A 15,762-nucleotide genomic window follows, 5' to 3' on the forward strand; every position below is an offset into this window, starting at 1 on the left:
CGGGGCGATGACATCATTCGCGCCCGGCGGTAGTGGAGGGGGTGCGGTTTCGCTCCGGCTCGGCTCGGCTCGGCTCGGCACCGGGCGGCACGGCCATGGGTCGGGCGCGGGACCCGGGCGCGCAGGTACGAGGGGGTCGGGCGGCGCGCCGGTACGGCTCAGCCCGGCACGGCTCGGAACGACACGGCACGGGGATGGGATGGCCGGGCCTTGGTTTTGCTATTGTCCGAGGGAGGGACGGGGCGCGGCGGCACCGGGGTGGGCGCCGAGCTCGGACCGCTCCGCTCCGAGGGCCGTTGGGAAACTCCGGGCCGTGCGGTGCCGGCATCGTCGTGCGGATAGAGCTCCGGTAGGCAGGGAGCCCCGCGGGTGGGGTTCGGTAATCGGGAGCGGACCCGGGCTGTGGGGGCTGGCAGCGCCGTGGCCCCCACCTTCTTCCCCCTCGAACCGGGAGCAGCGTTCGGGATGTAGCCGGTGGGGGTTCAGGCGTGGGATGCGGGACCGGGGGGTCCGGAGCCGCCACCACTGCGGGTGGGGTCCTGGGGCTATCCCGAGCCCTGTCCCGGCACCAGGCCGGGTGGTTGAAGGAGTTAACAGGATGCGGCGCCTCCGGAGCTCTATTTGCCCAGCCTGGGGCACTGGTTCGCCCCGCCCGAGCTGCGGGCTCCGGCCCCAGGGCTGTCCCGGTCCTGGCATGGCTCGGCCCGAGTGCGCTGCCCCGGCCCGGTTCGCGGAGCCCCGCAGCGCGGTGCCCGGGCCGGGCTCTGATTGCGCACCCCGTCGAAGTCCCGAACGCTGCGCTCATGCGGCCCTTCTCGGAAACGCCGATCCTTGGAGCGGCTCCAGCCGCACCTCTGGGCTCGCTGGGACGGGGCGAAGCGGCTGCTGAGTCACAGAGCGGCTTGAAATCCCCCTTCAGCTCTGCTTCCTGCAGTCGGGGGTGGGCCAGGGTTTCCCAACCGTCCCGTTCTACACTCCTGTAGTGCTCAGCACTCCCAGGGGACGCGTTCTGGGCATCCCGGGGGCTTTCTCAGCTCTGCAACTTGAGCACGGGGCGCAGAAGCCTGTTGCGATGTGGGACGGCGTTGCCAGAGCCGAGCTGGGGGGGTGGAAGCCGCTGGTGGGGACGGGGATGCAGCCTGCGCTGCCCTGGCTTGACCCCAGCAGCCCCGTTGTCGGTATGGATGTTTCCAAGTGCCGATCTATAGGCTGTTAACGCGGGAGCTGAGATCGTTAGCTGTCTGGGGGGGGGGAACTGAGGTAGGGAGAGGGGCAGGGAGCGGCACACCGATCTCGGGACACGCAGTAAACAAATCTGTTTTGGATGCGGCTCCCTCGGAGACCGTGGAGCAAATCCAGCTGAGGTTTAATGCGGGGTATGTTCGTGAGGTCGGGTGCTGGTGCGGGAGGTGGGGTGAAAAGACCCCCATAGCGGGGGGCGGCCACCCCCTCGGTGCCACGCTGTGGGGTGAGCTGTGAGCAGCCCGGCGGCGTTGTGCTGACCGCGGCCGTCTCTGCCTTTGTTCGCTGGGTTTTGTCTGAGCGCAGGCAGCGCGGGGCCCCGAGCCGGCCGGTGGGGTTTGGGCATGTGGGGTGTCGGGGTGAGCCGTGGGAAGCCGGGCTGTTTATTTCCCGTCCACCCTAGCGAAACCGCAGGAATTTGGAGCCTGGAAGAGGTCAGGAGGGCCGTTTAGCCCCGGTATCCTGTCAGAGCCTGGCCAGCCCCCGTTGTTGCGGGTGACGGAGCGAGGAGATAACCTTTCCCCTCGGAAACGTCCCCTCCGTGGCTGCGGGCTGCTTCTTGGCCCCTCAGCAGGAGGGTTTTGCTCCCTTGCGTGTAATGGCGTGTCCTGCCCATAGCTCCTCGCTGAACTCTGGATGCAGCTCTTGGGCGTCAGCGCTCCCTGGGGAGAACGCCGCTCCGTTTTTTGGCACCGCCAGGCTGGCGCTTCCCCGGGTCAACTCTGATTTATGCGCAGATAGCTGCAACCAGCGCAGAGCTGAGCCGTCCCGCTGACCCGGGCTCCGACCGCTGAAGCCTCCTCTGTTCATCCCCTGACTGAGCCGCGGCGGTGCCAGCAGACAGGACCAGACCTGTCACCCACAGCGGAGAGCAACGCTCACCGGGCGCCTCCTCATCCCACGCAAACGGGACCGGCTTCCCCAGGCCTGGCGGGGCTCACCGGGCTGTGATAGCGCTGGGACCGGAGGTGGCAGGGCGTCATCTGAGAGAGAAGCGTCTCCGGCAGCCGTCTGCCAGGCAGCGACATCAAAGGGCTGTGCGAGACGGCTGCCCGGGGCGGGGGGGTGAGGGGGACGGGGGGCAGCGCCCCGTGAGCGGGGCTGAGCGCGTCCTCCCTGCCCCGGAGCTGTACTGGGGACGGACCGGTCCTGTGCTGCCCCTGCCCCAGCGCCCGGCAGGGTGGGGAGCATCCTCTGATCTCGGGGCTGCAGGCTGCTGCCTGTGGCATGTGCGCAGCCCGGCTTGTTGGGATCCGGCTGGGCTGGCTGGGATGGCTCTCCCAGCCCGGGAGCGGGGTGAGCCGGAGGCGGGGTGTGTGGGAGCGTGGCTGGAGCGGTGTTTCCCTCGCACGCACCCCTGTGCCGTCCCTGTTCTTTTGCCTTGTGGTCCCCAGTGGGTGACTGGTGCTGAGCGGGGTGAGATGGGGATGAAAGTGGCATCAGGTTGAGTGGTCCCTGCTGCCAACCCTGCATGGGGCTGGCTGGGATTTGGCTCTCCTCTGTGCTGTCTGCAGGATCCAGGCTGAGCGCTCATTTTCAGGGGAAATCAGGGATGCAAGGCTCTCGCTGTTTCGAGCTCAAGATTATTAAGGGTTGAGAAGTGGGGATGAGGCAGATTGTAAACCGCTGCTTTGCTTTCTCCCTGTTGCCTTAAACCCTGCTTGCGAGTCCTATCCTATCCGCATCCCCAAAGCCCTGCCTGGACTCGCTGCCACCCGCTATGCCCAGAAATGGGCAGCACTGCCAGCCCTGCTGCACCGCTCGGGTTTCACAGCCGTGATCCCAGAGGCAGCAGGAGAGGCAGCTGTGGAACTGCTCTGGCCTGGTTTCCTTTGTAAGAGCATGCACAGCGTGAATGTCACAGGATCTGCTCCTCGCCCTGAGCGAGAGCAGGAGAAGAGGGCTCTGTGCCCCGTTCCCTCAGTGGGATGGGGCTGGTATAGGTGGCTGCTCCAGATTTGCCTTTATGGGAGGCTGGGGGCAAAGCTCTGAGGGAGATTTGGGTCACTATGAAATGTTTTTTTGGGCCGCAGCCTCAGGGGTGGGGGGGGGGGGGGGGGGGGGGGCATGGCTTGTTTGGAGGCTGATGGTGATGGAGGGCAGCTGGATGGGGAGGCTGCACCAGTAATGTTCCAACTCCCAGCGGCCCCTTCACTGCAGCTTGCAAAGTATCTTGCAAATGCTCAACTTGGCCCTGAAATCTAAATACAAGGGAGGGACAGTCCCCAGATGGCCTAAATCAGCCAGCACGGTTGCCTGGCCCAGCTGGGGAGCTTGCTGGGAGTGTTTGTTTTATGTAAAACCAAAGGCTGCAGGAATGCTGGCCTGAAAGGAGAGCGTGCAGAGGGAAATGTCTGCACCATGCGCGTGCAGGAGCTGTTGCTGGGAGTGGGGGGCTGCGAGAAGCTGCATGGGGGTGTGGGGAGGAGCCCACCCAGCTCTGGGTTGGGGGTGGCTGCAGTGCATGGGAAGAGCTGGTGGGAAACAGAGCAGCTGCTTCATCCCTGCTGCTGTGTCCCCTCTGGAGCCCCCAGGGTCAGCGTGTTCCTTCAGCTCTGGGGCTGCCATGCGGCGCGCTGGCTCTGAGGAGGAGCTGTGAGAGTGGGGCAGGGAAATGGGACTTTGCACCTGTGTGGGATCAGAGTGCGCCCTGCCCACATGGAACGAGCTTGGCCGAATGGTGAGGGACAGCCAGGTGTCTTGAAACAGGTTTGGGGCATGTGTGTGGGTACGTGGCTGGGTTTTATTGGGACCTTGCTGCCGTATCTCTCCCCGCCAGTCCCACAGAGCTGGGCATGGCTGAGGGACACAGGGAAGAGTTATTGTCCCTTTCCCTGTGAGCATGGCTGTGTCGGCAGCGCCACGGTGCCCGAGTGGAGGAAGAGGGCGGCTGTGAGTTCTTCCTCTCTGGCTTTTCCTCACCCGGGACCACCTGGGGCTGCCTGACGACATGGGATGCAATGATGTGGTCGCTGTCCTTGTTCCCTCCTGCGTGGCCACCGGGGCTGGGCTGGATGGGGCCGGTGATGGCACTGAGGATGGAGGAGGCTGTAATGCTGCTGGGCTGTGAGAAAGAGGAAGGGAGAGGCCCTTGGTCATCTCTGCTGTGAGCTGTAAGCCCTGAGTCACAGCAGTGACGGTGAGGTGGCTGTGCTGGGGGGGTAGGATGGGGGTGCAGTGAGAGTGGCACAGGCACATGTGGGATCAGCACCAGGGCACAGCATGGATGGCTTTGGGGTCCCCCACGTCCCCATCCTGCCACGCATGCTACCAGGTGCACCAGGCTGCAGGAGCTGTCCCTGCTCTGCTCCCCTCAGCCTGGTGGTGCCTCCCGGGGGCTCCTTGCACACTTCCTGCCGTCTGTTTCCAATTCCTCCTGGCGGCTGCTCCTCCCCGCTTTCTTTCAATTAAAAAAAAATAAAATCCCAGGCATCCTCTCAGTGTGCAGCTCCTGGAAGTTCAGTGCTGCTGTGCCCCACTCCGGTGGGCTGGGGCTGCGCAGGGAGGGGCAGTGGGTGCCCTCCATGTCCCTCTTTGTGTGTGTGTCCCCAAAGCGTGGTAGTGTCACCCGAGGAGCTCTGCTGCAGACCTGGCTGCTGTGGGGATTTGCCCTTCTGGGGCTGTAGGGTGAGAAGGGTTGGTGGGGTGGGGTGGGGTGATGCTGTGATGGTTCCCCCGGTTTGCCATCTTGAATCTGTCTCCAAAGCAACAACAAAGTGCGAGTGTTCAGGGAGGAGAAGGGATATCTGGAAGCCTGCAGCTTGGGATCACCATGGGACAGAACAAGGGGACCATGATGCCATGCTCATTTCCATCAGGGACTTTCATGCTGCTTCTCCATGCCCAACTCTTTGTCTACTTCGTGGATGGGGACTGACACCACTCTTCTGAGAGGACAGAGCAGGGTTGGGTGGCTCGGTGGGGTCTGAGGCCCCATCCCCCTTGCAATGCTCTGTGTGGGGGCTGATGCAGGATCACACTCATCTGTGGCCATGGTGTTGTGTTTTGCAGCCTGGTAGTATGAGGGCTGGTGTCAGCAGGGCTGTGTCTGTTGTTTTAGGGGAGGTTCAGGTTGGATATCAGGAACAATTTCTTCTCAGGACGAGTGGTTGGGCACTGGCACAGCAGCCCAGGGGGTGGGGCACCATCCCTGGAGGTATTCCAGAACCATGGAGATGTGGCACTTGGGGACAGGGTCAGTGGGGCACAGTGAGGGTGGCTTGGGGGCTGAGATGTCTTTTCAATCTTAATGATTCTATGATTCCATAGCATCTTCGCCTGACTGTGTCCCTCTCCTGTCCCCTAGCAGTGACCCACTGGTGATGCCGGGTGCGACCCCGTGCGTGGAGCAGCAGCCGTGAGCAGCAGCCGTGCCCGCTGGCCGTGCTGCCCACCACCAGCACCATGCCCATCCTCAAGCAGCTCGTCTCCAACTCGGCGCACTCCAAGCGGCGCTCGCGGGCCGACCTGACGGCAGAGATGATCAGCGCACCGCTGGGGGACTTCCGGCACACCATGCACGTGGGCCGGGCCGGGGATGCATTCGGGGACACCTCGTTCCTCACCAGCAAGGCTGGCGAGCCGGAGGTAGGTGAGGAACCGGGGGCTTCCAAGCCGGGGCTGCTGTCCCGCCGCTTCCGCAGCAGCAAGCGCTCGCAGTCGGTGACGCGCGGTGACCGGCGGGACATGCTGGGCTCGCTGCGCGACTCGGCGCTCTTCGTGAAGAATGCCGTCTCCTTGCCGCAGCTCAATGAGAAGGAGGTGGACAGGAGCGCGGGGCAGCTGCCCAAGAGCCTCTCCTCCAGTCCCGTCAAGAAGATGCCGGAGGAGATGAGCCCCGAAGAGCAGCAGCGTCTCAACGGGGCGGCCGCCGGGCCGCTGAGCCCCGGTCTGGATGAGCGCGACTTCGGGGACATCACGGAGCTGCCCGTTGTGGTGGCCAAGAGCGGGGCTGGCATGAAACACGCCGAGTCCATCATGTCCTTCCACATCGACTTGGGGCCCTCCATGCTCGGCGATGTGCTGAGCATCATGGATAAGGAGCAGTGGGAGCAGGATGAAGACCTCGAGGCGGAGGAGAGCCGTGAGGAGGGGGATGTTGCTGTACCCAGTTCTCCAGTGGCTGCGCAGAGCCAGAGTCCATCCCGCAGCGCCGGCGGCCCCAGGGACAGCAGTGCAGCATCCAGCTGTGCCTCGGGGCCGGGGGAGCGCAGCCCCCTCCCAGTGGGGGCACAGAGCCAGCGGGGCCCTCCGAAGCGCCCAGACAAGGAGTTCTCCTTCGCCGATGAAGATGATGATGAGATCAGGGTATAGGGAGGGCGGTGAGCTGAGGGGACTGGTTCTCATTTGTGATTGCTTGGACACAGGGATGGGTGACCCAGTGCTGGGGCTGGCAGCACCAGGAACACTTTGCTCCTCTCCCTCCCGCAGTGCCGGTGCCATCCCATGGTGATAGGATAGTGCTGCCCTGGGAAAGCTCCAGCACGTCCCTGGACAAGGAACAGACTCAATCTTGGTTCTTTCTGTTGGACTTTGGATGCTAGTGCTCTTTTTTTTTTTCTTTTCTTTTTTTCCCCTGCCCACATAAAGCATTATAGGATCAAACAAGATGAGGCTTTGAAGTTTTAGTCCCTCTAGTAATATATATATTTTTTTCCACCATAAGGTTTTTACTGCTCTCCGATTTGTACTTAACTTTCTTTACTCTTGCTTTTGTTTTTTTTTTTAACGGAGGGGACATTTCCCATGAGGAAGGACTCAAACTCAGAGCCCTGGGACAGCTGGCAGCTCTGGGTTTCTTAGGGACTTTCTGCAGTCTGAGAGCCGCTGCCTTTGTGCTGCAGTGGGGACTTGCTCCTCACGCTTCAGATGGATGCTCCATCCCAGCAGAGACACACTCCATATGGCCCTGGCACCAATTGTGCTGGGGACACCAATAGGACGGTGGGTCTGTGCCCTGGGAATGAATGCCTGGGACCCCCCAGTCCAGCATGCTGGTGGCTGCTGCTGTGGGGCTGTGCTGGTGCAGACAGGTGGAATAAAAAGGTTTTATACCGTGTATGTAAAAATGTGAAGAATAAAGGAAATGTTAGTGACAGCAGTGGCTTGAGTTCCTATGGGGTGAGATGTGGGTGGCTGCCTTCTTCTACACCGGGTCCAGTGTGGGGATGGGGTTTCTCTGTGCTGCTTCCAGACCCCATGCTGTTGCCTCCTCCCAGGCCCTGTGGCTTCTCCCCGGCTCCGTGTGGTGCTGTGCCAACCTGGCTGTGTGTTGGCACCTGTGGCTGTGCTCTATCTGCCCATCAGAGCGGGGCTGCCTGCCGTGGGGGAAGCGGGTGAGCTCCTGCTGGCCGGATCTGGCTCTTGGCTGTGCCCTTCCGGCCAGTCCTGCTCATGCCAAGGGGTGACCATGCCAAGTGGCCTCTCCTCCTGCAGCATGCTTCCTTCAGTCAGGGAGAAGGGGAAGGTGGAAAGGCAGGACTGGCTGTCCCCACTCCCATGGGCTGGGGTTGCCCTGCTGTGAGCCCTGAGGTGAGTGGATGGTGGGGCCGTGTCCAGCACAGCAGGTATTCCTACCTTACAGCAGGATTTTGGCTGCTCCCTGCCTGGGGATGGGATGGGATAAGATGGGGAGAGCGGTCCGGGAACGCTCCCTCATCCTCAAGCAGATGGCTTTGCAGGGCTGGACCAGGACAGAAGGATTTGGCCTTTTCATTATTTTCCAGCCCTTGGAGGGTCTGGGCTGGGTGCCCACCACCCTGCACAAGAGGTTGGAAGGGTGATGCTGGTGGGAGCAGGCGCTGAGCTGCGGTGGGGACACAAAGGGGTCCTGTGCCGACACAATGCCCCGTGGCGTGGGACATTGGGCTATTGTTCAGGATGTGAGAACAACAGCAGCTGCAGCTGGCAGCCGGGCCAGCGGCTGCTCTGAGCTCACCGGGATGCCTCTACCCTGCTCCCACTCTGCTCCATTGGGTTGGGACTGGTGCACTGGGCTCTGAGCATCCCTCCCTAAACCGATGGTGCTGGTCTCTGTGTCCTGAGAGGTCGTCAGGCTCCTCCTGTCCCTTATTGTTGCCCTGACATGAAGCAGCATGCTGGGAAGGTCTCTGGGGCTTGCACCCCTTTCTGGAGGGTACTTGGGGATGGGGAGCCCCAGGGCAGGTGCTGAGCAGTCCTGGCTCTGTCACAAAGCCATTCCCATTGCTGTGACGCCTGTCGGCTCCAGCCTCTGCTCGGCAGCACCGCACTGCTGCGAGCCGACGGGGCAGAAAGCACAGCAGCTCACTGAGTGCAAATGGGACACAGCTCTGCTCACCGGGATGGGACAACAGCCCAGTGCAGGGCCAGCACTGCGGGGTTAGGGCTAGTGGGGAGCAACGTTGTGATGCCAGTGAGCGTCAGGCCAGTGCGGGATGTGACACTGCATGGGATGCCATCAGGACAAGTACTGGGTGCTGGTGGGTGCCCAGTGCAAGGCTGCAGCCCCGCTGGCAGCACTCAGCAGGCACGCAGCACTGCTCCAGTGCATTTATAGCTAGTGACAGAATGGGAGCAGGTCTCCATCCCTGATGTGTCAGGCCATGTCACTCCGGGCACGTGATGGGGATGCGCGTGGCTGCAGGAACTACATGATGGAAGAGGGACAGGGGTCTGCTTGGGTGGCTTTGGGAGGCACTGTGACACCAGGGTTGTGTCTCACTCGTGTTACTGCAGCCTCACACATGTACAAGCCCCCAGCCTGGCAGTGAGGCCAAAGGGGCTTCTCATAGGGTGCAAGGAACGAGCTGGCTGTCCCCACTGTGAGCCTGGAGATGTGGCACTGCAAAGTGGGACTGGGGACGGTGCAGCTCTGCATGTTCAATGTTCAAAGCATTACAAGGCGCAACAAAGGTTCCATCCCTTGCTATCTGGCTGTTTAATTACAGCATGCAGACCACATTCAGCTCTGATGTCAGGCTCTCCCTGCTGAGCGTGCAGCCTGGGGTGAGAGTCGGCTCCTGCAGACCCCACTGTGGGTCAGGGCCACTGCCAGCTGCTCTCCCAGCACTGGCAGAGAGGAAACATATGTTGATGCAAGGAGGCATCACCAGGGTTGGGGGACCTGGGCTGAGCTCCCCACAGCTGGGCTGAGGCACCAGGCAATCACGGCTGCAAATTGAGAGCAGATGTGGGTAGCTTCTCTCCCTAAATGGAGGGCACTGGGCTTCTGCTTCAGCTGAGTTTGCTTTGGGGGTAGGAAGAAGAGGGTTTCTGAGCCCTTTGGGGGATTAGTGACTACAGAGTGATGGAGGAGCTGGTGGCTGGTGTGGAGAGGATCTGGTTTGATGCAGAGGCTGACACAGAGCAGCAGCAAGGAGCCCAGCTCCTGCCCTTCCCAGGTAAAGACACTAAGTTGAGGGTCCTGTGGCATCCCTGGAGAGCAGCAGAGTTGCAGAAGGTGCTGGGGTTCTCCCTGCTTTGCTGCAGCTACTGTGGTATTTCTGCCAGGCTGGCCTCAGGCGTTGCTTCCCTTGACGATGCACCCAGTGCAGCTCTGTGGGAAGAGTTGGGGGCTCATCCCTTTGGGGAATGATGGTCTTGGCACCAGTGCTGTGCGTTAAGCTCCTTCTCCCCTGATCTCCCTGCAGAGCTGTGTGTAAGATCTTCACCCAAGGGCTCTGCACCAGAGGTGAGTGCTGTGAAGGGTTCAGGATGGGTGGAACCAGTGCTGTTTTGCAGTCCCTTGGGGACATCAGGGAGATGGAGAGGGCCTCTCTCTGCTCTGTCACCACACCACGACCATAATGGGCTTCTCCACATCTGTGTGTCCTGCAAGATGCAGGTTTGGAGCACAGAAGTTGACTGCTCAGAGCCTATTGTTTCTCCCCAGTGCCACATTCCTTTGGACCAGAGCTGTGCAATAGCACAAAGGGGAGGGTCTGAATGCCTCGGAGTGAACATATGGTACTCAGGCACTGCCTGTATGAGCTGGGTGCGTTCTGGGGGTGATCCTACACGAGTTGAGGTGGGTGGTGGTCTGCAAGCACTGCTTTTATGGAGCAGTGGCTGTGACTTCCTACACAAGCCCAACATGACTGTGATCCCCAAGTGCTGCTCCCACTTCGAGCTCGGTAAGAGCAGAATGAGGACCCTGCAGCCTGTCCCACCCAAACCCCCTGTGTCCTCCGGGTCTGGCCTCAAGCAATCTCCTGATGCCACCTCCTGTCTGCAGGAAGAAATGCCACCAGTGTCTGCCCGAGGCTGCATGCCCCTGGGCACCTGTTTCTCCCATATTTCTGCTGTTTGACTTGGGTGAGCGTTGTCCCAGCCTTCACCCCCTCCCCTCCCCCTGGTCCCACAGCTGAGTGCAGCAGTGAGGACTGTCCCTTCCTGTATGTTGATGCTACAGCTGGCACCACGGGCTGTCCCTGGTATGACCGAAGCTTCTGCAGGCATGGTGAGTGCCCAGATGCTGGGACAGTGCTCACTACCTGCTGGTTATGGCAGGTCTGCTCCCTTCTGCTGGCCCCAAATCCTGCAAGGTGATGGAGCCAGAGAAGGGTGAGCTCTGGGGGCTGTGTGGGAGTGCTATTTAGTGCCTGGCAGAGATCCAGGCTCAGTGCTGTGTCCCTGCTAACGGGGAGCTCTTCTGTGTGTGGCAGGCCCCCCGTGCAGGTACAAGTGCACGCAGAGGGTGATGTGTGCCAGCTACCTTGTGGGTTTCTGCCCTGATGGACCTAAATGCAAATTTATTCAGTAAGTATGGGGTGGAATGGGGGGGGGGGGGGGGGGGAGCTTGGCATGCAGCCAGATAGGGCTGGTTGGGGGATGAGAATCCTGGGACAGTGTTAAATGGCTGTGAGTGCCATGAGGGGGTAACTGCTTGTCCTTGTGTCCCTTTGCAGCCTCAAGGCCGGGTTGATGATGCACACCACAGATCACAGCAAAGGTGATGCAGGAGGTCCTCACACTGACCCATCTCATACTGTTCTTGCTCTGTGCCCCTGCCCCAGTGCTCTGGTAGGAGCTGGGGGCTGCTGAAGCTGACTGCCCCATGTCCCCACCAGGGAGCAGAATGTCCTCAGAAGATAGGCATGGTTAGGACCTGCTGCCAGGGGGGAGAGGGGATGCAAAGATGTGTCACCTGCAGAGCCCCAGCTGCTAGTCACCAGCACCACCCAGTCCCTGGCAGTGCAGCCCAGGAACCCCAGCAATGGTTCCATCATCCTACAGTGCCCACCAGAACCAGGCATCTGCTTTGAGGTGGGTGATGCTGGGGTTGGGAGGTTTGGGAACGATGATCTCAGCTTGGAGGAGTGGGAGAGAGGGACAGCACGAGCTGTGGGGGGCTTTCTAAAGTGGTTTTGTGAATCTAGCCATGCCTGGGGCTGACTGACAGCAGTCCATAGAAGATGAGCTAAGGACTGCAAGTGATAATGTGGAGACTTCCTTGATTGTAAACACTTGGCACACAGTAGAATAGCTGTGGAAAGCAGTCTTGGAGGCAGGGGGTTGTTGTAGTAATAAGCCTTAGGCTGTTTCTTATAGGCACAAGCTGTGTCAGATGAGGTATAGCTCCATTAGTCCACTCACTTGGAAACGATGGGACAAGAACACGTGGTAAAACAGCACAGGGTTGATCTATCACAAAATTGATGCCTGCCTCTCTCTGTTCCTTCTCCAGTGCAGACAGAAAGGTCACTATGCTGGCAAGTGTGGGAAGAACCAAATGGAAATCCTGCTGAGGAAATGAGCGCTCACAGGGAAAGCAGAAGGAAGACAGAGGGAGATGTACAACATGATGGAGCCAGACAGGCCACCAGGACAGCTGCTGGACTAGAAAAGCCTGTTGGCTATGCTCAACACTTGCTCTTACAGCTATGTGCCTGAGCAGCAAAAGAGAAATCACATCTTCCTCAATGGAATTCACTATTCCCACAGCAGTCACTGCCTCCATCCCCTCCTGCACAGCTGGAATGCGGCTACGCTTGGACTGGTGCAGCAGGGAGATGGCACCAGGAGATTACCAGCCCAAAGCCTGAAGGAGGGTGGGAATGGCTTGTGCCTGGGTCAGAGGAAAGTGGGGGTGTGCTGGTCACATTGGAAGTAGGCAAGAAATCACCATGTTGAAGAATGCACAGGACAAAACAGGAAAGAAAAATTCACAAGGACTTTATTGCTGGTGAGAAGGGAGTTCTTTGTGAAACACCTCTGACACAGTTCTCCTGCACCCCACTTAAAATAAGGAGCTCACTTATTATTTTTTTTTTTTGCCTGCTTTTGTGCCTGTAACATGACCAACCCTTTTCCAGACATGTTTGAGGATGGCAGGCTACAACTAGCACTCTCATAACTGTCCTCATTTGTCTGATGTCGGTTTGCCCTTTGGGCACAACAGCTAATCCAATGGATTTTCTTCCTCCAGAAATAGGGCACTGTGTTCTCAGTGCTGCTGCTTTAAAACCTCCACAAAGATCCTTCCTGTAGCTGTCTCAGAGCCCAGGTAGAGCCACAGGCAGTGCTTAAGGGAAGCAGGAGCCCCTCTGTAGAAGGGCTCTGCAGGCATCGCTCTCCTTTCACAAGTTAACTACAAACATAATCTTGCTTACTGGGGCAAGAAGAAAGTAGAAGGTGCTCAGTGCTTGGTACAGCCCTGATAACTTAAGGCAATGGTTATTCTGGTTACTTATTAACCCCCATCTGCAATGATCTACCACATACTTTGCCAAATACCACAGGAAATCTACAGCATTCAGACCTCTGAGGAGCTGCCTTAACACCTTCTTCTCTTTCAGTGCTAAACACTGACCCCAGAGCAGTGACTGCAGGCTGTCAGCAACACCCCTCTATGGCTGAAAAGCATCCTCCCACTACCAGCAGCTTGAGAGCCTGTCTGTGGCAGGAAATGGGCGTCTGCTGTTTCACTGAGGATTCAAACCCTGCTGGTCCCAGGAGCTTGTGCTGATTCTGTCAAACATTTACCACTCTTTCCTGGGTGTTGTTGCAGCCTCTTCAGTGGTACTTGCGCCAGCGATTGCACTCTAGCAAAAAAGGGTTGGGGAAATAATAAAAAATAAAAGTTAGCACAGCCTTGTGCTCAGGGACCGTATGACAAGAGTACTTTGCCCAGCAGTGATGAGCAGGAGTCTGACTACAGCTTTTGTTGTTTACCTACTATAAAGCTGCACGTGGGAGCAAGTCCTGGTGGAGAAACTACAGACACCAGTTAATCCTTTGTGTCATTTATGAGTAAATCCAGGGAATGAGCTGGAATATCTCAAGCCATGTACAGAGCAAAGGGAGAAGAGTGCTGCTGGCTGTTCCTGGCTCTAGCTAGAGAGAAGCTGCAAATTGCTGTTACCACCACTTTTACAAAATTCCTCTGCTTTCCTAAGCCAAATCAGAATGCTATTCCTTGAGCTCTGGTACTAGCTTTACTGATGAAGTATTTAAATTACTTCTGAGCCTAAAATAATGTGACTATTAAATAATCATAGCAGCTTTTGCAGAAGGGGAATTACCTGAAATAAGACAGATACCAAGAAGGAAATCTTACTGATATGCTGATAGTTCCAGCTGTAGCTGAGGACACAGTACCCAGCAAGGAGCATGGAGATTCCAGCTGCTCCACCCCTCTTCACATTGATGTATTTGTTGTAATAACTGCTCCAAACTGTTGGAATAGAAACACGAGGGTCAAACCATGTACTGGTCCCATGGAGTTGATTGATTGGCTTCCGTGTGCCTTTCTAAGCCAGAAGGTTGGGTCTCTTGATTTACTTTTTTACAGAGACCTAGACTGGCCCCTTGGACCAGGCTGCAGCAGCATGTTATCAGGTAAAGTGGGATGTTTCTGCCACAAGAGCTACAAACTTAGCCTCACCTTTCTGCACGCCTCCAAGCAGCCCCCGGGGAGAAAAATCACAGGTGGTGAGCCACATGGGCAGCTCCCCCAGCCTTACATCCATCAGGTGCCTTTCTGAGAGAGGACCTGCAAAATGAGAAGTCAGAATGGTCAGAGGGAGGAAACTGAGGCCAATACACGCTGTGCTTGCGCTTTCTGCTATGAGTGTTGAGCATGGAGCTGGTAACTTGTGTATCTGTAAGTGCCTTGACCTTGAGGTTGCTCAGAAAGGAAGAGCAAATTGTTCCTCCCACAAAGCGAGCTGGCTCTGCTGGCCCTGGTGTGCAAGAGTCAAACCTAAAAACACAAACCCTTGGTTTTCTAGGGTGAGAAAGCTGGATAGGTAATGTCCTTAGACTTAGACCTGTTCAGATCTGATCCAGATCACTTGTTGAAAACTCAGTGACATCCTCAGCATTTCCTACCCCTCCTCTTCCATTCACAGTTCAGCCTGGCAGTACAGCAGATCTCAGCAGCAGACTTTTGTTTCTAACGTTACCTTGATGTCCTTCTGATAAATTGCCCTTTGGTGTCTTCATTGTGATCCCCACATCATCCTGAATAGACTTCTCAGGAAACATGCTCAAACTGTGGTAATTAGAATGTAAGTCTGGAAACCACTCCAAACCCACGGCACCTGACTGTGTGATTCTGCCAGAGGCCTGGGGGAGACAGATGGGTTGGCTTTTGGAGGTGTGGAGCAAGGACTGGTCCAAAGCCAGCCTGCTGTCCCTCCCCGCATTCAGGATGGGCTCGGAAACGACAGCCATCTGTTTCTTGTTCACACTGAGCATTTGTATGCCGGTTAGGTAATTTTTGGATGTCCCTTCCTTGTGACCTCTCCAATCCTGTCTTGCTGACAGATGGAGGTTCTGGGCGTGCAAAACAGAAAGAGGGGCTTTGTATTCCACAGCAGCTTCCACGTACACCTGCTTCTCTTCTGTCAGGGTTTTGTCTGTTCCCTCCTGCTGAGCGAGATCAGAGGGGCTCCTTCTGCCGTCAGCTTCAGGGTGACCGAGCAGCCCACATGTTTTAACCGCATTTAAACCGGTGTCTTTTCCTCCCTTTGAGCTGGGAGCTCTGTGGCCAGGCACCTCCACGTGCGCTGCTTTCGGGGCACTTCTTCCCTCGAACTCGGCTGATCGCGGCGCTTTGGAGCCAGCCCCGCACTGCCCCCCAGGGCCGCTCCTTCCCCTCACCACCTTGACGCGGTGATTTTCGATCACTATTTTCACCCCGTCCCGAAGTTTCTCCGGGACTCCCGCCACCTCTTCGGGCAGCAGGTCGAGGGACTGCGCCACATCGCGGGCCTCGGCCTCCACCAGCGCCTGGGCCTCCACCCGAGGCCGGGCCGCGGCCTCCCGCTTCCTCTTCTTCCTCAGGGCCGCCTCCTCCCGCCGCCCGTCTCCCTCCGCTTCCAGGCCGGGCGCGGCCTTGCAGTGCGGGAGATGAGTACGGAGCCGCTTGAAGGGCCGCCGGCAGTGCGGGCAGAGCTCCGTGCCCGGCGGGGCCTCGGCCATGGTGGGGCCGCTTTTCCGTCAGGCGGCGCGGCAGACACCCCTCAGCGAGGGGGCCTCAGGGGGTCGAAGTGCGCATGCGCACAGCGATCAGGGCGGGGCTAAGGCGAGCGTCGC

The 15,762-nt window shown here is 58.6% G+C and overlaps 2 protein-coding genes and 1 long non-coding RNA gene across 9 annotated transcripts; 2 read left to right on the plus strand and 1 right to left on the minus strand.

The window, feature by feature from the left end:
- On the plus strand, positions 1-7,351 carry CDC42EP4 (CDC42 effector protein 4). Of its 5 annotated transcripts, XM_048965378.1 has the most exons (3): positions 1-125; positions 5,549-5,829; positions 5,989-7,351. In XM_048965378.1, exons 2-3 carry the CDS (start codon positions 5,647-5,649, stop codon positions 6,553-6,555), a joined length of 750 nt encoding a protein of 249 aa, XP_048821335.1. In that variant the 5' UTR covers positions 1-125; positions 5,549-5,646; the 3' UTR covers positions 6,556-7,351. The 5 variants fall into 5 exon arrangements, with proteins under 5 accessions (XP_048821335.1, XP_048821331.1, XP_048821332.1 ...); XM_048965374.1 differs by having other exon boundaries at positions 5,549-7,351; XM_048965375.1 differs by having other exon boundaries at positions 4-125; positions 5,552-7,351.
- Positions 7,352-9,448: 2,097 nt separating this feature from the next.
- LOC125702310 (uncharacterized) lies at positions 9,449-12,247 on the plus strand. The gene is made up of 5 exons (XR_007380522.1): positions 9,449-9,623; positions 9,873-9,913; positions 11,130-11,173; positions 11,292-11,487; positions 11,909-12,247. It is a non-coding gene; the product is annotated as an uncharacterized LOC125702310 (long non-coding RNA).
- Positions 12,248-12,376: 129 nt separating this feature from the next.
- Positions 12,377-15,719, minus strand: C18H17orf80 (chromosome 18 C17orf80 homolog). Of its 3 annotated transcripts, none has more exons than XM_048965401.1 (4): positions 14,628-15,719; positions 14,108-14,215; positions 13,746-13,897; positions 12,377-13,265 (listed from the first exon to the last, which is right to left on the minus strand). In XM_048965401.1, the coding sequence occupies exons 1-4, from the start codon at positions 15,646-15,648 to the stop codon at positions 13,203-13,205; spliced, it is 1,344 nt and encodes a 447-aa protein (XP_048821358.1). In that variant the 5' UTR covers positions 15,649-15,719; the 3' UTR covers positions 12,377-13,202. The 3 variants fall into 3 exon arrangements, with proteins under 3 accessions (XP_048821358.1, XP_048821361.1, XP_048821359.1); XM_048965404.1 differs by having other exon boundaries at positions 13,781-13,897; positions 14,628-15,718; XM_048965402.1 differs by lacking the exon at positions 12,377-13,265 and having other exon boundaries at positions 13,275-13,897; positions 14,628-15,718.
- Positions 15,720-15,762: the final 43 nt, after the last annotated feature.

This window comes from Lagopus muta, chromosome 18 (assembly GCF_023343835.1).
Source record: "Lagopus muta isolate bLagMut1 chromosome 18, bLagMut1 primary, whole genome shotgun sequence".
Lineage (NCBI taxonomy): Eukaryota > Metazoa > Chordata > Aves > Galliformes > Phasianidae > Lagopus > Lagopus muta.